We start from the raw sequence: 22,943 nt of genomic DNA on the forward strand, positions 1-22,943 counted from the left end.
AGAACTGCAAGCAAGAAAGAGGAGACAACTGGGTTGGTCCAGGACCACCCAGAAAATTATCCTGCAAAGACCAGGGCGCCCCCAGCCCAGGGGGAACCTGCAGAGCAGCTGGGTCCCTCTCCCCAGGCTCACTTCCAGCCATGCTCCTATGTGCCCTGGAAGCCCTTCTGCTAGGCCTGGGGCAGAGTGAAAGGGCAAGATCACACCAGGAGGTGACAGAAGTATCCTGAGGCAGGAGTGAGAGCAGCCCTGAAGCAGGAGGCCTGAGCCCCCAGCCAGCTGCAGGGTGGGACAGAGCAGGTGCCTAAGGGATCAGGGACAGACTGGGCAGTCGGCAGCCAGTCCTGGCAGCAGAGTATACCCCCAGGGGTGAGGGTGCAGAATGTGCTGGGACTGAGATGACCCTGAATGGAGGCATTGCTGCATGACTAGCTGGAGAGCCATGAGGCTCTGGGATGGGGGCCCTTACCTAGTATGAGGAAGTCCTTGTAGGAGTCCTTATGGTGGTAGGGACACACACCATCCTCCATGGTAAATACTGCCCAGAAAAATGACACCTTTTCATATGTGGCAGGTGAGGCTGGAATCTGGGTGTGTCTGTGTTATCAGCTTTCTCCCCAAATCTCTCCAGAGCCCTCTTTCACCACCCTACACATTCCTTCCCAGCCATGGTGGAGTCCAAAGCTTCTATTTTGGTGGGGGAAGGGACCAAACAGGGCAGTGTACCTTGTCTGTATTTCTGTTGCATCTGTCAATGCTTGTAATGCCTGGCATGGTGTTTGTGCATGTGAATGTGGCATTGTTAATGTGACCTTCATGACTTCCAGGGAGGGAGAGACAAGTGAGGTGGTTTTTTTTTCTACCAGCTCCCAGTGCATATAATAAAAGTTTTTACAGCCAGGGGCTGTGGCTCATGCCTGTAATCCCAACTACTTAAGAGGCAAGAGGGTCGCTTGAGCCCAGGAGGGAGGCCAGCCTGGGCAACACTGTGAGACACCCTCCCCCACCACCATCTCTACAAAAAAAGTAAAAATAAAATTTAAAAATTAGCTGGGCATGGTGGTGTGCACCTGTAGTCTCAGCTACTAAGGAGGCTGAAGCGGGAAGGATCCCTTGAGCCCAGGAGTTTGAGGCTGCAGTGAGCCATGATTGTACCACTGCATTCCAGTCTGGGCAACAGAGCAACATCCTGTCTCAAAAAAATAAAAAAAGAGGCCAGGCATGGTGGCTCACACCTGTCATAGCAGAACTTTCGGAGTCTAGTGGGCAGATCACTTGAGGCCAGGAATTCTAGACGAGCCTGACCAACATGGTGAAACCCCATCTCTACTAAAAATACAAAATTAGCCAGGCATGGTGGCAGGCATCTATAATCCCAGCTACTCAGGAGGCTGAGGCACAAGAATTGCTTGAACCCAGGAGGCAGAGGTTGCAGTGAGCCAAGACTGCACCACTGCACTCCAGCCTGGGTGACAGAGTGAGATTCCATCTCAAAAAACAAAAAAAAGGAAAAAAAGAAAATATCCTGGCCAGGCGTGGTGGCTCAAGCCTATAATCCCAGCACTCTGGGAGGCCGAGCCGGGTGGATCACCTGAGGTCAGGAGTTCAAGACCAGCCTGGCCAACATAGTGAAACCCTGTCTCTACTAAAAATACAAAAATTGGTTAGGCATGATGGTGGGCGCCTGTAATCCCAGCTACTAGGGAGGCTGAGGCAGGAGGATCACTTGAACCCAGGAGGTGGAGGTTGCAGTGAACCAAGATCAAGCTACTGCACTGCAGCCTGGGTGACAGAGTAAGACCCTGTCTCAAAAAAAAAAAAAAAAAAAAAAAAAAAGAAAATATGCTTAATTTTTTTACAAAGACAATAGATACTGTACATATATTGAATACTGATTTTTTTTGAATACTGATTTTTTAAATCACTGTTTTTAAACCTTTTTATCATGAAATATTATATATATTTTGAATAATGCCACTAGAAATATTCTTGAATGCATCTCCTGTTGTACATGTGCATATATTCCACGTGGGCGTATATATTTCCATGAGTGGACTCACTGTGTCATATTGCTTGCCTGTCTTCAACATTACCACTTAGGGCCAAAATACTTTCCAGCGTGATTGTAGCAATTCCCACCTCCTCCATCAGCAATATGAGAGTTCTCCTTGCACCATATTCTCTTCAACACTTGGTACTATCAGTCTTTTTCATTTAAGACTTTCTAGAGGTTGTATAGTGGTATCCATTGTGGTTTTAATTTGTATTCCCTTGCTACTAAGAAGGTTAAATCTTTTTTTATTCGTTTATTAAAGCCTTGGATTTCCTCTTTTGTAAAATGAATGCTTCACCCATTTTTCTACTAGGTGGTCTCTTTTTTTCTTACTGGTTTGTACAAGTTCTTTACATCTTCTAGCTCTGAGCCTTTTGTTTATAATGTATGTTGGAGATATCTTCTACTCTGTGACTTTCCCTTTGTTCTCTTTTAATGCTGTCTTTTAAATGAATAGTAGTTCTAAGCTTTGTTGTGGAAAGACTTATCAATTTTCATGGTTCATGTTTGAGAACTCTTTTCCTAATTCAAGGTCATGAAGATAGCCATCCGTATTATCTTCTAAAGGCTTTATAGTTTTTGCCTTTCACATTTAAGTCTATAATACATCTGGAATTTATATATATTTTTGAAATGAGATTTCACTCAGTCACCCAGACTGGAGTACAGTGGCACAAACATGGTTCACTGCAGCCTCCACCTTCCAGATTCAAGAGATCGTCCCACCTAGCCTCCTGAGTATCTGAGACTACAGGCGCATGCCACCCCACTCAGCTAATTTTTATGTATGTGCTATATATTTTATTTTTTTTGTAGAGACAGAGTCTCGCCATATTGCCCAGACTGGTTTTAAATCTGGACTCAAGCAATCCTCCTGCCTCGGCCTCCCAAAGTGCTGGGATTACAGGCATGAGCCACAGCACCTGGCCTTGGAATTGACTTTTTTTTTTTTTTTAGACTGAGTCTCGCTCTGTTGCCCAAGCTGGAGTGCAGTGGCCTGGTCTCGGCTCACTGCAACCTCCGCCTTCTGGATTCTAGCGATCCTCCTGCTTCAGCCTCCCAAGTAGCTGAGACTACAGTCACGTGCCACCACGCCCAGCTAATTTTTGTATTTTTAGTGGAGACGAGATTTCTCCATGTTGGCCAGGCTGGTCACCAACTCCTGACTTCAGGTGATCCACATGCCTCAGCCTCCCAAAGTGCTAGGATTACAGGCGTGAGCCACTGCACCCGACCTGTACTCTATATTCTCTTGCAATGGATTATTTGTCTGTCCTAGCACCAGGACAACAATGTCTTAAATTTCCATTGCTTTGTAAGTCTTGAGGTCTTGTAAAGCATGTCCTCCCACATTGCTTTAATTATTCAAGAGTGTCCTGGCAGGCCGGGCACAGTGACTCACGCCTGCAATCCCAGTGCTTTAGGAGGCTGAGGCAGGAGGATCACTTGAGGCCAGGAGTTCTAGACCAGACTAGGCAACCTAGGGAGACCCCCATCTCTACACAATACAAAAAAAAAAAAAAAAAAAAAAAAAAAAAACGAAGCAGGGTATGGTGGCGTACGCCTGTAGTTGAGGCTGCATTGGGCTGTGGTTGTGCCACTGCACCCTAGCCTGGGTGACAAAGTGAGACTGTGTCTCTGAAAACAAGATACAAAATAATTTTTTTTAAAGAAAATGTCTTGGCTATTCCTGGCCATTTGCATTTCCACAGAAATTTTAGAATTGGTTTGTCAGATTTTACAAAAATCCTGTTGTGATTTCAATTGGGATGGCATTGAATGTATTGATTTCTACTTTTTAAAGACCTTCTTTTGGGTTTTACTCTATTGTTATTTTTATAACGTCTTTATTTCAATGCTTAATGCATGGAATTTTGGATTTTATTCTTTTGTAATATAAGCACTGAAGACCCTAATTTCCACTTTAGTTACCATTTCTTAATCCAATAAATTCTTACATGTACTGATTACATTGATATTTAGTGTATCTTCTTAGACGATCAGTTATTTTGAACTGTATTTTTAAACTTTAAAATGATGATTTCTGAAAAGTTTCATCTTATTACTGATTTCTGACTTTAAAATGATGATTTCTGAAAAGTTTCATCTTATTACTGATTTCTGACTTAAATACACTTGGTTTAGAGATGGTCTGTAAGAGATGGTTTTTGTATCTTCTCTATCTGTGTGCCCTTCCTGGGCCATCTCATCTGTTTCCCAGCTCTATATGAGAACTCCCAGATCTTACCTCTATTCTAGCCCAACATCCTATTGTATAACTCCCTGCATGTTTTATTTCAACATGGACAAAATGTAACATTATGTTTCATTCTTTGTTTCACTTTTATTTCAACATGGACAAAATGTAACATTATGTTTCATTCTCTTCCCCACTCCCTTCCTAATCTACTAGCCCCTCTCAGTATGTAACACCACCATCTGCATGGTTGTACAAAACCAATAACTGAGAATTGCCCTAGAATTCTTTCTTTTTCTCACTCCCATAATTCAGCCTCTTTAAAACACAGTATCAACACCTTCTTTTTGTTTGTTTATTTGTTTGTTTGTTTTTGAGATGGAGTCTCACTCTGTCACTCAGGCTAGAGTACAGTGGCATGATCTCAGCTCACTGCAACCTCTGCCTCCTGAGTTCAAGTGATTCTCCTGCCTCAGCCTCCTGAGTAGCTGGGATTACAGACACCCACCATGCCTGGCTAACTTTTGTATTTTTGGTAGAGACGGGGGTTCTGCCATGTTGGCGAGGCTGGTCTCCAACTCCTGACCTCAGGTGATCTGCCTGCCTCAGCCTCCCAAAGTGCTGGATTACAGGCGTGAACCACCACGCCCGTCAACACCTTCTTTTACTTGCCCATGACAACTACTGCCCTAAGTCCAGATTGTCTTATTCTTTCACATAAACTCTGTAGTGCATCTCCAGATCGATCTGGACTCACCCATTTCAAACATTCCTAAGTGATCATACTTTTTTTTTTTTTTTTTTTTTTTTTTTAAAGAGGAGTCTCCTCTGTTGTCCCTCACCCAGGCTGAAGTGCAGTGGGTACAAACTCAGAGCTCACTGCAACCTCTGCCTCCGGGTTCAAGCAATTCTCCTGTCTCAGCCTCTCAAGTAGCTGGGATTACAGGTGTGTGCCACCACGACCAGCTAACTTTTGTATTTTTAGTAGAGATGGGGCTTCACCATATTGGTCATGCTGGTCTCGAACTCCTGACCTCAGGTGATCAACCCGCCTCGGCCTCCCAAAGTGCTGAAATTACAGGAGTGAGCCACCGTGCCCAGCGTGATGCATGTTGAATACTGTTTGAAATCACACAATTACGATCATGTCTTTTCCTGCATATAAATTGCAGTCATTCTCTGTTGGAGACTTGGCGGGCAAGCCAACCTGTAATCTGCTTTTACTTTGGGAGGCGAGGCAGGCCCAGGATCATGAGGTCAGGAGGTCGAGACCCTCCTGGCTAACACAGTGAAACCCGATCTCTACTAAAAAATACAAAAAAATTAGCCCGGTGGTGGCGGCGCCTGTGACCAGCTACTCGGGAGGCTGAGGCAGAGGAATGAAATGCTTCCGGGGCTGAGGCTTGCAGGCACAGGGTGGCGCCACTGCACTCCAGCCTGGGCGACAGGCGGACTCCGCCTCAAAAAACAAAAAGAAAAAAGACTTGTTCACTTGTTGCGGTATAGTATATCTCTACTGGATTTTCCTCATAGTCACCTTAATATACTACACAGACTCCTTTCCTTTATATGGAACTACTTGCAGTTCTCAGAATCCACCATGTATTTTTCTATTTCCCTTTCTCCATACTTTTGCTCATGCTTCTCTCTTCTAGATAACTCTCGCCCCACTGTCTCTATGAAGTCTAACCTTATACCTCCTATACTTTTCTTCCATTCCGAAAGCTCCCTTTGTGTCTTCTTCTGTTGGTTATCCAAGTCTTTAAGTTGCTTTATATTTTACTCAACTCTTTATCACCATTGCCTAGCACATCATCTGACACATAATCGGCCAGTATCTTGTTTTTAAGTTAGCTAGAGGACTTAAGAGCTCATTTAAAATCCTCATTTTGAAAAGAGAATGAATGAATAAACTAATGAATGTAGTACACAACAAATGTCAAGATACTTGAATAAGTTTTTTTGTTTGTTTTGTTTTGTTTTTGAGATAAGGTCACGCTCTGTAAGCCCAGGCTGGAGTGCAGTGGCCAGATCTCAGCTCACTACAAGCTCCGCCTCCTGGGTTTCGCCATTCTCCTGCCTCTCAGCCTCGGGAGTAGCTGGGACTGAGCCCGCCACCTCGCCCGGCTAGTTTTTGTATTTTTAGTAGAGCGGGGTTTCACAGTGTGATAGCCAGGATGGTGCCGAATATGCAGAGGCAGCGTTCCCTCCCGTCTCGGCCTCCCACAGTGCTGGGATTACAGGCTTGAGGCACGGCATACGGCCTGAATGGTACTAACTCTCACAAAATAAAATACAAAACTAGGTGCCAGGTAGAAAACCCTACATGATACATTACGGTAAAAAGCATTAAAAACAGCTTGCTATCTACCTTCTTCCATCCCCCAGTGCTGACCATGCTGCCTTGAACAGGATTGTGTCGTTACGAAGGCTTCGAATGTGAGGATGTGACTGTAGGACTTCAGCAGGGAGGTGGCAGCACTTGGATCCCCTGCCCAGAGCGCCTGTACTGGGATGTGACTACAAGAACTACAGCCCACTGCTCTGGTGGTGGCTTTGTACGCCCTATGCATCTGCTAGTGAGGGTATTTCCATTCTCAGCTGCTGAGTGCTGCCCGACACCTAAACTATGTGATGGTATCATCCTGGAAGTGTCTGGGATTCAGTTCCTTTTCACCTCTGTGATTATTACTCTGTTCCCAGTGAAATGTGTTTATCTTTCACAGCAAAGGGAAACTGTCTGAGGTGAAAGGCCTAATCCAGTTAGCTTGGTTGTCCTTCCGCCATGTCCTGTTAACAGGGTACCAAGTTCCCAAGTCAGAGGCCGCCTTCAAGTTGGGAGCAAGGAGAGGGGTATGGCAGGGCTGGCGGGGGAAGCCCCACATCAGAGCTGTTCAGGTGAGTGGGTGTGACCCAGACAGACAGGGACATGGAAGTCAGTCTCACTTTCCCTAGGAAAACCTGATGCCTTTGAAACATTCTGAAAGTAACCCATCTTGAGGTTCTAGCTTGGCGGTGGCTCAAGCCTGTAATCCCAGCACTTTGGGAGGCAGGCCCCGGGTGGATCACAGATCAGGAGATCGAGACTATCCTGGCTAACATGGGTGGTAATCCTAAAATACAAAAACTAGCGAGGCCCTTGGTGGCGCCCTGTAATCCCAGCCTTGGGAGGCTGGCCGGGAGAATGGCGTGTGAGCCGAGTGAGGAGCAGTGAGCGAGAGGTAGCACTGCACTCCAGCCTGGGAGACACAGTGAACTCAGTCTCAAAAAAAAAAAAAAAAAAAAGAAAGTTCTAAACTTTTGGAGTCAATTGGAAATAGTTGACAATAGCCCTCAAATACCTAAATGCCGTTTCCATGTATGATCCTTGCCACATTATTGTCTTCTTTGATTGGCCTTTTGGCAAGAGAACTATCTCTAGTCTCTGTACTCTGTACCACATACCACCCTGTCTTATCTAGTACCTTTTTGTTCTTCCTACTCTACCCCTGCCCCCCATCTTAGTCTTTTCTTGTACATCCAAGTGTTTTAAAATTTCTGTTGCCCAGGCTGGAGTGCAGTGATATGATCTCGGCTCAGTGCAACCTCCACCTCCCAGGTTCAAGTGATCCTCCCACCTCAGCCTCCCAAGTAGTGGGGACTACAGGCACACGCCACCATGGCCCAGCTAATTTTTGTATTTTTTGTAGAGACGTGATTTCACCAAGTTGGCCAGGCTGGTCTCGAACTCCTGGGCTCAACTGATCTGCCTGACTCGGCCTCCCAGAGTGCTGGGATTATAGGTCTTTGCTGGGATTATAGGTCTTTTAATTTTTATTTTTATTTTTATTTATTTATTTATTTATTTTGAGACGGAGTTTTGCTCTTGTTGCTCAGGCTGGAGTGCAATGGCACAATCTTGTCTCACCGCAACCTCCACCTCCCAGGTTCAAGCGATTCTCCTGCCTCAGCCTCCCTGGTAGCTGGGATTACAGGCCTGTGCCACCACGCCCGGCTAATTTTGTATTTTTAGTAGAGATGGGATTTCTCCATGTTGGTCAGGCTGGTCTCGAACTCCCAACCTCAGGTGATCTGCCCGCCTCGGCCTCCTAAAGTGCTGGGATTACAGGCATGAACCACCGCGCCCGGCCAGGTCTTTTCTTTTATTCCAATTCTCCATATCCATTCTTTATGCCTCCTCCTATGAGCAGCTGGTCTAATGTGTTTGAACCTTGAAATTGTGTGATATTCTCTTAAAGCCTGAAGTATTGGTTTATGAGTATGTATTTTTAGTATATATAAAACACATTATACTATGTTTCTCAATTCTGTTCCTTTTTTTTCCCACTCATTCCTATGGTCTCTCCATATTTTAGTGTGTTTGTCTGACTTTATTCTTTAAATTGCTACATAGTATTTCACAATGTCCCCAGCACCACATCATACTTAACCACTCACCTAGTCATGGATGCTGGGCGTTGTGTCCAAGTCCCATCTAATACAAACAATTCTGCAATCAACTTCTAGATAAACATTTCCTTACAGGGTGTGAGAATTTCTCAGGGATGTGTAGAGAAGAGAGGATTTGCGCCTAATCATGGAGTATCTCATCCAGAATAGGACTGAGTACCACCATATTATTCTCAGATTAGCTGCACTGTACAAGGGTTCTGGCTTCCTCAGTGTTTCTGCCTGCCTTGGCCTCCCAAAGTGCTGGGATTATAGGTGTGACCCACTGCGCCCAGCCAGCTCCATATTTTCTGCTGCCTGAATTGCAATTATTCTATTCCTGATTTGATTTGCTGATTCCATTGTTTTTACTACTTCATATTAAATGCTAATGACAGATATCTTTACCTAAAACATTCTATTTCTCTTGTCATGAGCATTATGAAACAAACCTACAATTGTTCTCCATTACCTAGTATATAACAATTAAACTGTTCTTTCAAGGAGATAAAAAACATGGCCACATATTTCCAATTCAACTCATATCTGTATATTTTCTGTAACCTCTGCTCAACTCCATTTTTTTTTTTTTTTTTTTTTTTTTTTTTTGAGACGGAGTCTCGCTCTGTCGCCCAGGCTGGAGTGCAGTGGCGCGATCTCGGCTCACTGCAAGCTCCACCTCCCGGGCTCACGCCATTCTCCCGCCTCAGCCTCCGAGTAGCTGGGACTACAGGCGCCCGCCACCACGCCCGGCTAGTTTTTTGTATTTTTAGTAGAGACGGGGTTTCACCATGTTAGCCAGGATGGTCTCGATCTCCTGACCTCGTGATCCACCCGCCTCGGCCTCCCAAAGTGCTGGGATTACAGGCTTGAGCCACCGCGCCCGGCCAAACTCCATTTTTAATATTTGTTAACGTTGACCATATCTGATAGTCCTCCCTGAATCTGACTGTTTATTCTGTGCTCTATTCGGATGAGACATTTTCCACCTTGTGATCAGTTCTCACCTGTCTCACAAAATGGCTCTTAATTATTCCAGCCTATATGGCTCTTTCCTTTTTCTCATCCTCCATCGCACAAGAATTCTGAGAAAATCACAGGATTTTAGCATATAGGGTAACTGAGGCTTTTACCTCTATGTTTTCAGAAAGTCTCTGGAATTAAGAGCCTATTTCAGGCTGAGTGTGGTAGCTCACGTCTGTAAACCCAGAACTTTGGGAGGCTGAGGCAGGAGGATCACTTGAGGCCAGGAGTTCAAGACTAGCCTGGGCAACATAACAAGGTTCCATTTCTATTTCAAAAAAAATTTTAAGAAAAAAGAGCCTGTTTCTTTTTATAGAAAAATCTATTAATTTGACAAAAAAGAATTGTATGTATTTATATAGTGCAACATGATGTTTTGAAATATGCATACATGAAGAGCCTATTTCTTATAGTATAACTCAGGGTCTTACCAAGGGAGAAACCACAGACTAATGGGAACAGAGAGTGGTTAACATAAAGATTCTTTGCAGCCGGGCGTGGTGGCTCACACCTATAATCCCAGCACTTTGGGAGGACAAGGCAGGTGGATCACCTGAGGTCAAGAGTTGAAGACCAGCCTGGCCAACATGGTGAAACCCCATCTCTACTAAAAATACAAAAATTAGCTGGGTGTGGTGGCCCACGCCTGTAATCCCAGTTACTCGGGTGGCTGAAGCAGGAGAATCACTTGAACCCAGGAGGTCGAGGTTGCAGTGAGCCGTGGGACTGGAATAATGAGGGATTTGCTAGCAAAAAAAGAAACTCTGAAGAATAAAGGAATAGCAGATAGAAAGCACAGCAGGTTCTTCTAGGGTTGTGAGCGAGTACCCAAGGAAGAGGCTCCCTACTTCCCAGGGATGAGATTCAGACCTTGTAGGGAGGGCACAACCATGGCTTGAGGCAGGTAGAATACTTGCTATGGTGCTGTCCTGGTGGAACTTGCTGGAAACCTGCCCTCTAGGCTTCCCGAGAAAACTGTTGATACAGAGGTGACTCACTGGAGCTATTCCACTACAAATCATCTGAGAGTAAACTAGGGGGTGTTGGGTGCTGCTGACTGTACAGTGCTGCGGGGGCCTGCAGGAACTAGGTGCTTGGGAATCCATATGAGCTGCAGGAGCTGGGTGCTGGAGAAGTCACCCACACTGCAGGAGCCGAGCTCTAGAGAAGACCATGAGCTCTGGGTACTGGGGACACTACATGTGCATCAGGAGCCAAGTGTTGGCAAAGATGCCCACACTACGTGAGCCTGGTGCTGGACAGGCTGCCCCTGCTGGATGAGCCTGTTGAGTGAGCACCCTAGAACCAGGAAGCAAGCCCCCCTCCTCCTGCAGTGTCTCTCTAGCATCTTACACTGACAAAGTTTAATATCATGCCAGCTGGCAGAAGAAAAAAATATTTAAAGAGACTGAGATCCACTATTTAAATTTTTAATTTTTATGGGTACATAGGTATATATATTTATGGGGTACATGGGATATTTGGGGGTTTTGGAGTTTTTTATTTTTGAGAAAGAGTCTCACTCTGTCACCCGGGCTGGAGTGCAGTGGTGCAATCTCAGCTCACTGCAACCTCCACCTCCCGGGTTCAAGCGATTCCCCTGCCTCAGCCTCCTGAGTAGCTGGGATTACAGGTGCATGCCACCATGCCTGGCTAATTTTTGTATTTTCAGTAGAGACGGGGTTTTGCCATGTTGGCCAGGCTGGTCTCAAACTCCTGACCTCAGGTGATCCGCCCACCTCGGCCTCCCAAAGTGCTGGAATTACAGGCATATACCACCATGCCCAGCTAATTTTTGTATCTTTAGTAGAGATGGGGTTTTTCCATGTCTCAAACTCCTGGCCTCAAGTGATCCACCCACCTCGGCCTCCCAAAGTGCTGAGGATTACAGACAAGAGCCACCGCACCCAGCCTGCATGGGATATTTTGATACAGGTATACAATGTGTAATAATCACATCAGGGTAAATGGGGCCAGATCCGTTTTTGTTGAGCAGGCAAGGAAGGGTGAATTTGGAACTGAGAGGCAAAACATTGATAACCAGCACACTTATTCTTCACTTTTCTGAAGTGGAGCATGTAGAAAATATTTAGTAAATGAATTTATTGAATTTGGGGATAGAGGCAGAGGAGGAGATTTTTTCTCTTTCAGATGAAATTTTCAAGTGTCTGCTCAGAGGAATTCAAAGGAACATACATTATATTTGGAAAGGGAAGATGACTGCATGAAATGTTAACACTCTCACCCTTTGTGTATTTGTCCTTTCTGTTATAAAACTGTGCCAAACTGAGTATCAATATGAATGGTACAGTGTCTGCTTTACAAATTCATACCAAACATAAGCACCCTAGAAGTATACCAAAATTAGAACTAATATTTAGAAAGACAATACGTTTTGGATATGCATGGAGGAACAAAACAAGAGGCTAAATATAGATGTATATCTTCCCCTACGTGAAAATTCTGAGGTGAATGGGTCCAGTTCAATAAGTCAACTCTAATCCTGACGGGTCATTCAGGGACCATGTTCTAAGTCACTCCTCTGGCATCTCCTGGGGCATTGTTGTCACCTACCTGGTTAATGATGGGTCACTGTGGAGTCCAGTGGGAAGAGGGAAGAGGAAATAGAGGAGATTTGCCCACTGTCTTAAGGCTGGCCTGCAAGTAGCATATATCACTTCTGCTCGTATTCTACTGGTGAGAACACAGTGAGGCCAGTGGATGTAAGTCCCAGCTACATTCTGTTCCTGTGAAAGATGGGGAGAATAGATCTCAGGGGAGGGCCTGCAGATTCTGCCACAGATAGCTTTTCCTTTCCTCTTTTATACTTCTTGCTATAAGCATGTATTCCTGGAACCAGTAGAAACTTGCACCTGGGGCCGGCGCAGTGACTCACACCTGTAATCCCAGCACTTTGGGAGCCCGAGGTGGGCAGATCACTTGAGGTCAGGAGTTCAAGACCAGCCTGGCCAACATTGTGAAACCCCGTCTCTACTAAAACTACAAAAATTAGCTGGGTGTGGTGGCAGGCGCCTGTAATCCCAGCTACTCGGGAGGCTGAGGCAGGAGAACCGCTTGAACCCGGGAGGCGGAGGTTGCAGTAAGCCAAGATTGCACCACTGCACTCCAGCCTGGGCTGCAGAGCGAGACTCCAGTTCAAAAAACAAAAAAAGAAAAAAAGAAACTTGCAGCTGGTTATAGAGTTGGAGTGCAGATATCTATTTACTGTTTGTCTGTGTCAGGATGGCGTGTTGCAACTGGTTTTCCTATAGATATAAAGAAATTGGTGTTTGAGGCATATAGATTTAATGTTCAAATTCACATTAAATTTGAAGAGCTCCACTCATAATGGTATAGAGGGAAAAAGAAGAAGAAGCAGGGAGTTTAGTAAAGTGGTGAAGCTGATATGTATTAAGAACATACCTTCTGAAATATTTCTTCCATGCCAGGCTTCCCCTTCACAGGCTGCAGTTTCTTCTGGTTACTCTACTCACAATCTAGGCCTCTTACATAGTGGAGCTGGACTCCGAGGGTTCAAATCCCATCTCTCCCACTTATTTAGCTATTCGATATTCAGCAAGTTGCATGACTTCTCTGTGCCTGTTTTCTCAATTGTAAAACAATTGATAATCGTAGCTACCTCATAGGGTTTAGTGAGGATTAAATGAGCTGTTTCACGTAAAGCACTTGTAACAGTCCCTGTGCATCATAAATGGTATATAGTTGTTTTGCATTTATTAAGTGTTCTATAAAAATGTTGTGTTGCTACATGATTGCTACTATATTGTTCTGTGGGCTCTTCCATTTATCTGTGTTCATCTTGTCTGAACTACATGTCCCCTGTAGCCTCTGCTAATTGTTCTTTGTGTCATTTTCATTTCTTTTTCTTTTTAGGTGAGGCTATTGAGAAAATGCAGCAACAGGGAATTCCTGGAGAAATTTTCTTCCACTGTGAGAGATTTGATCAACCCATAGGAGAAGATTCATTATGTTCTATTTTAGAAGCATTGTGGCAAGATAATGACCAGTTAGAGCGATGTCAGGAAAACCAGAATAACCTTTTAAGTCATGTGAAAGTATTGATTAAGGAGAGGGGCTATGAACGTAAAAACATTGAAAAAATAATTCATGTGACTACCAAGTTTGTTCCTTCAATTAAAAGACTCCGTAACTGTGACACAATTTTGAAGCATACTTTAAACTTACATAATCGTAGTAGAAACAGTGCAACAAAGAACCTTGGCAAGATTTTTGGAAATGGTAACAATTTCCCCCATAGCCCTTCCTCTACTAAGAATGAGAATGCTAAGACAGGAGCAAATTCCTGTGAACATGATCACTGTGAAAAACATCTCAGCCACAAACAAGCTCTCACTCACCATCAGAAAATTCATCCTGAGGAGAAGCTTTATGTGTGTACTGAATGTGTAACAGGCTTCACTCAGAAGTCACATCTGTTTGAGCATCAGAGAATTCATGCTGGAGAAAAGTCCCGTGAATGTGACAAGAGCAACAAAGTCTTCCCCCAGAAACCCCAGGTTGATGCACATCTGAGTGTTTATACAGCAGAAAAACCCTATCTGTGTACTCAATGTGGAAAAGTCTTTACCTTCAAATCAAGCCTAATTACACATCAAAAAATTCATACCGGCCAGAAACCCTACAAATGCAGTGAATGTGGAAAAGCCTTTATCCAGAGATCAGACCTCTTTAGACATCTGAGAATTCATACAGGAGAAAAACCTTATGAATGCAGTGAATGTGGAAAAGGCTTCTCCCAGAACTCAGACCTCAGTATACATCAGAAAACTCATACCGGAGAGAAACACTATGAATGCAATGAATGTGGGAAGGCTTTCACAAGAAAATCAGCACTCAGGATGCATCAGAGAATCCACACAGGAGAGAAACCTTATGTATGCGCTGAGTGTGGGAAGGCCTTCATCCAGAAATCACATTTCAACACACATCAGAGAATTCACACTGGAGAAAAGCCGTATGAATGCAGCGACTGCAGGAAATCCTTCACTAAGAAGTCACAACTCCATGTGCATCAAAGAATTCACACCGGAGAGAAACCCTATATATGTACAGAATGTGGAAAGGTCTTCACTCACAGGACAAACCTCACCACACATCAGAAAACTCATACTGGGGAGAAACCCTATATGTGTGCTGAATGTGGAAAGGCTTTTACTGACCAGTCAAATCTCATTAAACACCAGAAAACTCACACTGGAGAGAAACCCTATAAGTGCAATGGCTGTGGAAAAGCCTTCATATGGAAGTCACGCCTCAAAATACATCAGAAATCTCATATTGGAGAGAGACACTATGAATGCAAGGACTGCGGGAAAGCCTTTATCCAGAAATCAACACTAAGGGTGCATCAGAGAATCCATACAGGAGAGAAACCCTACGTTTGTCCTGAATGCGGGAAGGCCTTTATCCAGAAATCACACTTCATTGCGCATCATAGAATCCATACTGGAGAGAAGCCTTATGAATGCAGCGACTGTGGGAAATGCTTCACTAAGAAGTCACAACTCCGTGTGCATCAGAAAATCCACACAGGTGAGAAGCCCAATATATGTGCTGAATGTGGGAAGGCCTTCACTGACCGATCAAATCTCATAACGCATCAGAAAATCCACACTAGGGAGAAACCCTATAAATGTGGTGACTGCGGGAAAACCTTCACCTGGAAGTCACGCCTCAATATACATCAGAAGTCTCATACTGGAGAAAGACACTATGAATGTAGTAAATGTGGGAAAGCTTTCATCCAGAAAGCCACACTAAGTATGCATCAGATAATTCATACAGGAAAGAAACCTTATGCTTGTACAGAATGTCAGAAGGCCTTTACCGACAGATCGAATCTCATTAAACACCAGAAAACGCATAGTGGAGAAAAACGCTATAAAGCCAGTGACTGAGAAAATCTTCACCTGGAAATCACAACTGGGTATGCATCAGGTATCTAATAGTAGGGACGAGGAAGGCCTGATGCTGCAATTGTTGTGCAGGGGGAAATGGATATGAGAGACTGAGGCTTGAGTGAACTGAAGGCAAACAGAGCCAAGTATCCTTCAGTCCACTGGAAAGACAAGTTCCTGCATCACCACAGTGTATATGCAATTCAACGCATAGGAAGAACCTTTAGAGAAAGCATTTGAGCGATAGTCATGTTTGGTGACATGATTCATACAGACCTCTTGAGCTTCTGGAAATAGTAGAATTAAGACCCGAGGAGATGACTTGTCATCTCCTATGCTTCACTTTTTGGATAAAGAACTTTTTAAATTCAGTACTGATTAGTTCAGCATATCCGGGGACATAAAAGTACTCACTACTGGGAAACACTTTGTCAAATTTCTAGGTTGGGGAGGAGAGTTTTCATTGTCCAAACACTGGCAGGGCACTGACATCAAGGCAAGAAATCTACTTGGGAATGCAGATATCTGTTTTTGTGATCATTGGCACTTCAGTCACAGAAAAGATTCCCATGAAAAACTGTTTTTTCCCTTCCCTTGGGAAGTCCTCCTGGTATATGTATTTTAAGTGCAACAGAATTTTTAAATTTAAAGGTATAACTTTATGAATTGGGAAATTAGGCCTAGCTCTAGCCTGTGTTACAGAAACATAGTCATTGAATGATACAGACATATAAAGGTAGTAGTTGTCTCATCATTAATCCCCTGCTGGGAGAGCAGATGAGTCATACCCTATAAGAGGTATGCATGCCTTCTAACCTGTTTCCCCAAAGCTGTCATTTGCATAAGCTGCAGGCCATAGATTCCTTATCCCTTCAGTAACTGACCCTACAACAATGGAACTGATCCACAGCGCTCTAGATTGTCAGGCTCACCCACCAACACCCCTGCTTTCCTTGGGATTCCTGTTTGAAAAAGAATGGTTGAAAAATTAGGTTTCACTTCCTAATATTTTGTTTTTCTTCCTATTTGGTTAAGGTATATTCATTTCATTTCCTACATGCACATTAAGGGTAGTTTTGTGTAGACTGCTATGGGATAAAGTCATGTTGCATTGCAATTAGTTATTCTAAAACATAATTACAGTTTATCATAGTTGAATAACTGGAAGACTTCTCAAGAAAGATCACTGCTCTTTTTTAACACTGATGTATAGACACTTTCTCATTTTCCCTTAAACTTTTTTTTACAACACTCATAAAAAGGAACTTTCTTTCTAGCATGCAATTGTATTTTTATTTTAAAATATTATTATTAAACTGTATATAGAAAATGCATATATCATAAACATACAGCTCAATGCATTCTCAAAAATGAACATACTCAGGTCAAGAAACAGAACATGACCACACCCCAGAAGCCTTCCCCACTTTCCCTTCCGGGCAAGCCCCCAAGGGTATACACTACCGTGGCTTCTCACAGCATAGATTCATTTTGCCTGTTTTGTATTTTATATAAATTGAGCCAAACAATTATATATCATATAATTGAGCAATATACTCTTTGGCATCTGTCTTCTGTCATTCACATTATGTATGTGAGAGTCATCCATATGTTGCATATAGTTGTAGATAATTCATTCTCATTGTCATGTTGTATCCCATTCTGTGAATATGCTGCAATATAATTTATCCATTCTACTGTTTGTAGACATTTGGGTTGTTTGCAGCTTGGGCTATTAGGAATTGTGCTGCTGTGTATTGGTGAACATATGTGTGTATTCCTGTTAGGTATGTACCTAAGTGTATCCATATGTTCAGCTATATGTTATAAAACCAGTTTTCAAGTGGTTGTACCAATGTACACTCCCAGCAACACAGTATGCGAGTTCTAGTGCTCCACATACTTGCCAACATTTGGCATTTTCCATCTTTTTTACTATAGCTATTAGTGGTGGGCATATAGTGATATGTCAGTTTTCGTTTTTCGTTTTTTTTTTCTTGTCCTCCAAACAGATTTTCGTTTTTATTTTCTTGTCCTCCAAACCATTGTAGTATCTCCCCAGGTTAGATGAGTGATGGCTGAGACCTGAGACCTAGGCCTGTTCCTCACATGACTGTACCATTTTACATTCTATCAATGTATGAGGGTTCCGGTTTCTTCACATCCTTACCAACTCTTATTATTATCAGTCTTTTTTATTACAGCTATCCTAGTACATGTGAAGTGATATTGTGATATTAATTTACATTGCCCTAATGATTAATAATATTGATCATCTTTTATTGAGAATCTTTGATGAAGTGTCTGTTCAAATCTTTTGCCCATTATCAACCGGGTTGTTTTTTTACTGTTGAACACTGAGAGTTTTTAAAAATATATTCTGGGTATAACTTCATTATCAGTCCATTATCCTTGCAAAGGTTTTCTCCCGGTCTCTGGATTGTCTTTTCATTCTCTTAAGAGTGTCTTTTGAAGAACACAACTGCTCATTTTGATGAAGTCCAATCTTTCCATTTGTTCACTTCTGGGTTGTGCTTTGAGTGCTGTATCTAAGAAATCCTTGCCTAACCAAAGATTACAGTGATTTTTTTCCTGTGTTTTCTTCCAAAGGTTTTAAGTTTTACATCCAGGTCTGGCATCTATTTTGAGTTATATGGTGTGAAATATGGATCCAAGCTCTTTTTTGTTTTTGTTTTGTTTTTGCTTATGGATATTCAAATGTTTCCACACCATTTGTTTAAAAATACCCTTTCTCAATATTTTGACTTTTGTCAAAAGTCACTTGTCCAGGCCAGACATGGTGGCTTATGCCTGTAATCCCAGTGTTTTGCAAGGCTGATGAGGGGGGAATCACTTGAGGCCAGGAGTTCAAGACCAGCCTGGGCAACATGGCAAGATCCTGTCTCTAAAAAAAATTTTTTTACATTAGCCAGGTAGTGGTGCATGCCTATAGTCCCAGCTACTCAGAAGGCTGGGGTGGGAGGATCACTTGAGCCCAGGAGCTAGAGGCTGCAGGGAGCTATGATCCACACCACTGCACTCCAGCCTGGGTGACAGAGTGAGACCCAGTCTCTTAAAAAAGAAAAAAACAATCACTTGTCCAGAGGTAGAGCTTCTGGAATGGTAGGGTGAGGAGCTCATCAAAACCCCTCCCCCAAAAGCAACTATAAAACATTTTTTAAATGGTCAAAAATGAGCATTTTAGAACACTGGCAATTCACCAAAAGCATGTGTCAAATTGAAAAGTGTTTATTGATGGAAAAACTACCAAACCTTGATAAGAATAGTGGGGTCTGTGGCATTTACTTGGAGCTGCTCCCGTCCTTAGCTCTGTGGGCATGGTAGCCATGAGGAATGGAAGCCTCACTGTAAATGGAGGGAGCTGACCTGACTCTGAGCTCCAGAGAAAAGCTCCATGCTTAGGGGTATTGTCAAAAACAACAACAATGTTGGTAGCAAGTAACTGGGGAAGGCCAACCTCACAACTGCCTGAGGCTGCAGCATTGTTTGGGTGAGCAGCAGACCAGACAACAAATTAAGGGGATATGGAAAATAAGACAGCAATAGTGGGAATTGATAAGCCCACGCATATGCATGAGGATGTGGAAGGCTGTGTACATGACCACAAAATATCAGGTCCCTGGATGAATGTGAGACCCTATGCAAGCTGAAATGAATGCCAGCACAGGCTTACAAGCAGCCTGAACTTAATATGTGTACTCAAACTCACACATTTACCCCCTTAGTGGAAGCCATACTGGTTTGAGGTGTATAACCACAACTTTTAAGCAATCATTGGATAAAAATAAGCTATGCAGACCCACAGGTGACCCCAAGGAAGCCAGGTATAAAAACAGAAAGAATTATTTAAAAACTAACCAGCCAGGTGTGGCAGCTCACACCTGTAATCCCAGCACTTTGAGAGGCTGAGGCAGGCAGATCACCTGAGATCAGGAGTTCGAGACCAGCCTGGCCAACATGGTAAAACCCCATCTCTACTAAAAATACAAAATTAGCCAGGTGTGGTGGCACATGCCTGTAATTCTAGCTACATGGGTGGCTGAGGCAGGAGAATCTCTTGAACCTGGGAAGTGGAGGTTGCAGTGAGCGGAGATCATACAACTGCACTCCAGCCTGGGCAACAAGAGTGAAACTCCGTCTAAAAAAAAAAAAAAAAAAAAAAAAAAAAACTAAGAGACATCAGTAGCTGCACACTGAGGGAAGAAAAAAACTACAGAATTAGTCCCCACAAGTCCCTAAACAAAAAACAACAGCAAAAATAACTGTGGAGGGTGGGATCATAATCCAGTATTACTAAAATATATTATCTACAGTGTCAACTTTTTAACAATTATGAGACATGCAAAACAAACTGCACACACAGAGAATTCTGGTCCATACACAGGAAAACAAAAAGTACCAGTCCACTAGAAACTGTCTCTGAGGATGTCCACATGTTGCATTTAATAGATAAAGACTTGGTGTCTTTATGTATTGAATAGCCAGGTGTGGTGGTACATGCCTGTAGTCCCAGCTAATCAGGAGGCTGAAGCAAAAAGATCACTTGAGCCCAGGAATTAGAAACTGCAGTAAGCCATGATAGTGCCACTGAACTCTAGCCTGGGCTATAGAGCAAGACACTGTCTCAAAATAAAAAATAAAATATCTAGTTAACAAAAAAAAAAAAAGAAAGAGAACAAAAAAGATATAAGAACTAAGGAAAACATCTCAAAATGGCAGATGTAAATCTAACCACTCACACTATAAATTCAGAAATAAATTGACTAAATCTCCTAACTCAAAAGGCAGAGGCTCCCTCATTAGGATAAAGAGAGGATCCGGAACCAGATAAGCACCTATAAAGCTTTGGCTAACTTTAGATCCAAAGTTACGAATATTACTGAGTAAATGATAGAAAAAATATCTAACATGCAAAGAGTAACATAAATGAACTGAGTGGCTATACCTCGATTTCAAGTAAAATATGAAATTTTAGCTGGAAAATGTTTACTAAAACACAAAAGGGTCATTATATACCGATAATAAATGTATTGATTCATCAGGAAAAATATATATATATATTTTTTTTTTTTTTTTTTTGAGGCGGTTCTCACTCTTGTCGCCTCTTAGCTGAGGAGTGCAGTGGCAAATCCATCTCGGCTCTCACTGCAGTTCGCCTCCGGGTTCTCCTCACATTCTCCTGCCTCAGCCTCCCGAGTAGCTGGGACTACAGGCTGTCTCACACCCCACACTCTCAAGCACTTTTTGTATTTTAGACGTGGGCTTCACCCGTATAGCCAGGATGGTCTCTGACCTCCTGGACTCCCTTGATCCTCACCACTCCTGGGGCAAGCAAGTAGGGATTACAGGCGCTGGTTTCTCTCAATCATACCGGGCCAGAAAATATTTTAAATTCCATATAAAATGTATGTAAAATTTTATATACTGCTTTATTTTATTTAAAAAATATATTTTACTATATATTTACAAAAACTGTGTGTGTGGTGTAAAAAAGGGCATAAGGCTGGCGGCATAAGCGGTTATCAATACCAATTTCGAACGGCCCATTTACCCGGACCCGCAGTCAGCACCGGCGCTCTGCAAACAAACGCAAAGAACAGCTGGAGACCAATCATCACTCCTCAGGGATACCCAGCAGAACTGGAAACAAAATCACTCGTATGATATAGGAAGACTTGACACCATAAAACCTGATGTGACCTAGCTGGCATCATTAGAACACTGCAGCCAACAAACAGCAGAATACTACTACTATTTTCAAATACATATGGAACACACCCAGGCATAGATCTATGGGACCAAGGGAAAACATGCAAGGTTTCAAAAAATTTTAAAGGGCTTAAATTCTACAAAATATATTTTCTTACTCATAAATAACTAAACCATTGTAAGAGAATGAAATTTGGGGAAACCCACAAAATATTTAGAAATTAAATACATTTTGTTTTGTTTCGTTTGGTTTTTTGTTTTGTTTTTGTTTTTGTTTTGTCTTTTGAGACAGAGTCTCTCGCCTGTCGGCCAGGCTGGAGGCAATGGCCTGATCTCGCTCACTGCACCTCCGGGCCCTGGGCTCAAGCAATTCTGCCTCAGCCTCCTGAGTAACTGGGATTACAGGCGCTTGCCAACACACCCGGCTTATTTTTGTAGTTTTAGTAGAGACGGGGTTTCACCATGTTGGTCAGGCTGGTCTTGAACTCCTGACCTCAGGTGATCCACCCTACTTCGGCCTCCCAGTGCTTGGATTACAGGCGGAGCCAGCTGGTTCCCGGGCCAGAATCTCCACCACATTTCTAACAAGCCAGTGAATCAAGAATAAACTTCAAAGGAAACAGAAAGTACTGCACGAAAATGAGAAATTACACAGGGAATTTCTGTGGCTCACTCTACTCAAAGCAGCAATGCTGGGAAATGTATAGCTTTAAATGCCTATATTAGAAAAGGAAGGGTGGAAAATCGGTGAAATTCCTGCCCAGTAATCCCAAACCTCTTTGGGAGGCTCGGGCGGTGATTGAGCTCAGGATGGAGATGAGCCCAAGAAATGGCAAAAACCCGCTTCTACAAAATTGCCGTATGCGCAGGCAGCGGCCTGTAAGAAGCTACTTGGGATGCTGAAGCGAAGGATCACTAGAGTCCAGGAGGCAGAGGGCTGGCCGTGAGCTGAGATTGTGCCACTGCACTCCAGCCTGGTGACAGAGCCAGGGACTCTGGCCCCAAAAAAGGAAAGAAAGAAAATCGGAAAGATTTGAAACTACAATTCCAAGCTCCCACCCTTAAAAATGCAGAAATGGGCCGGGCTGCCAGTGTCAAGCCCGTAATCCCAGCACTTTGGGAGGTCGGTGATGGCGGATGAGGTCAGTAGATCGGAGACCATCCTGCCTGTCTCACTAAAAATACAAAAACTAGTCATGTAGGTGGTGGGCGCCTGTAGTCCCAGATACATCGGGAGGCTGAGGCAGGAGAGGGCGCGCAAACCCGAGCGAGCTGAGTGAGCCGCATCCCGCCACCACCCAGCCCGCAGAGACTCGCCTCAAAAATGGTGGAAATGTAGCACCCATACCTTAAAGCAAGTAGAGGTAAGGAAATGATAAAGATTTCTAGAATGGAAATCACAGAATGGAAAATTTAAAAAACAATAAAGAAAAATTCGTGGAAACTAAAGCATTCGAAAAGATCAAACAATTGACAAATATTTAGATGGATGAAGTGGCGCACGAACGCGAAAAGCGTTTCACGATAAAATTAAAACGAAGCAAACAATCAAAGAGAACCAAAGCGGCAACAA

General features: G+C 43.3%; 1 protein-coding gene across 1 annotated transcript in view; it reads left to right on the plus strand.

Moving 5' to 3' along the window:
• Positions 1-17,929, plus strand: part of ZNF41 (zinc finger protein 41) — a 349,729-nt gene extending 331,800 nt beyond the window's left edge. The window contains 3 exon segments of the mRNA XM_031660944.1: positions 7,051-7,112; positions 7,115-7,148; positions 13,596-17,929. Of these exon segments, the coding sequence (XP_031516804.1) occupies positions 7,051-7,112; positions 7,115-7,148; positions 13,596-15,640 (2,141 nt within the window). The 3' untranslated portion in view covers positions 15,641-17,929.
• Positions 17,930-22,943: the final 5,014 nt, after the last annotated feature.

The sequence above is a fragment of the Papio anubis genome, chromosome X (genome assembly GCF_008728515.1).
Source record: "Papio anubis isolate 15944 chromosome X, Panubis1.0, whole genome shotgun sequence".
Taxonomy (NCBI): domain Eukaryota; kingdom Metazoa; phylum Chordata; class Mammalia; order Primates; family Cercopithecidae; genus Papio; species Papio anubis.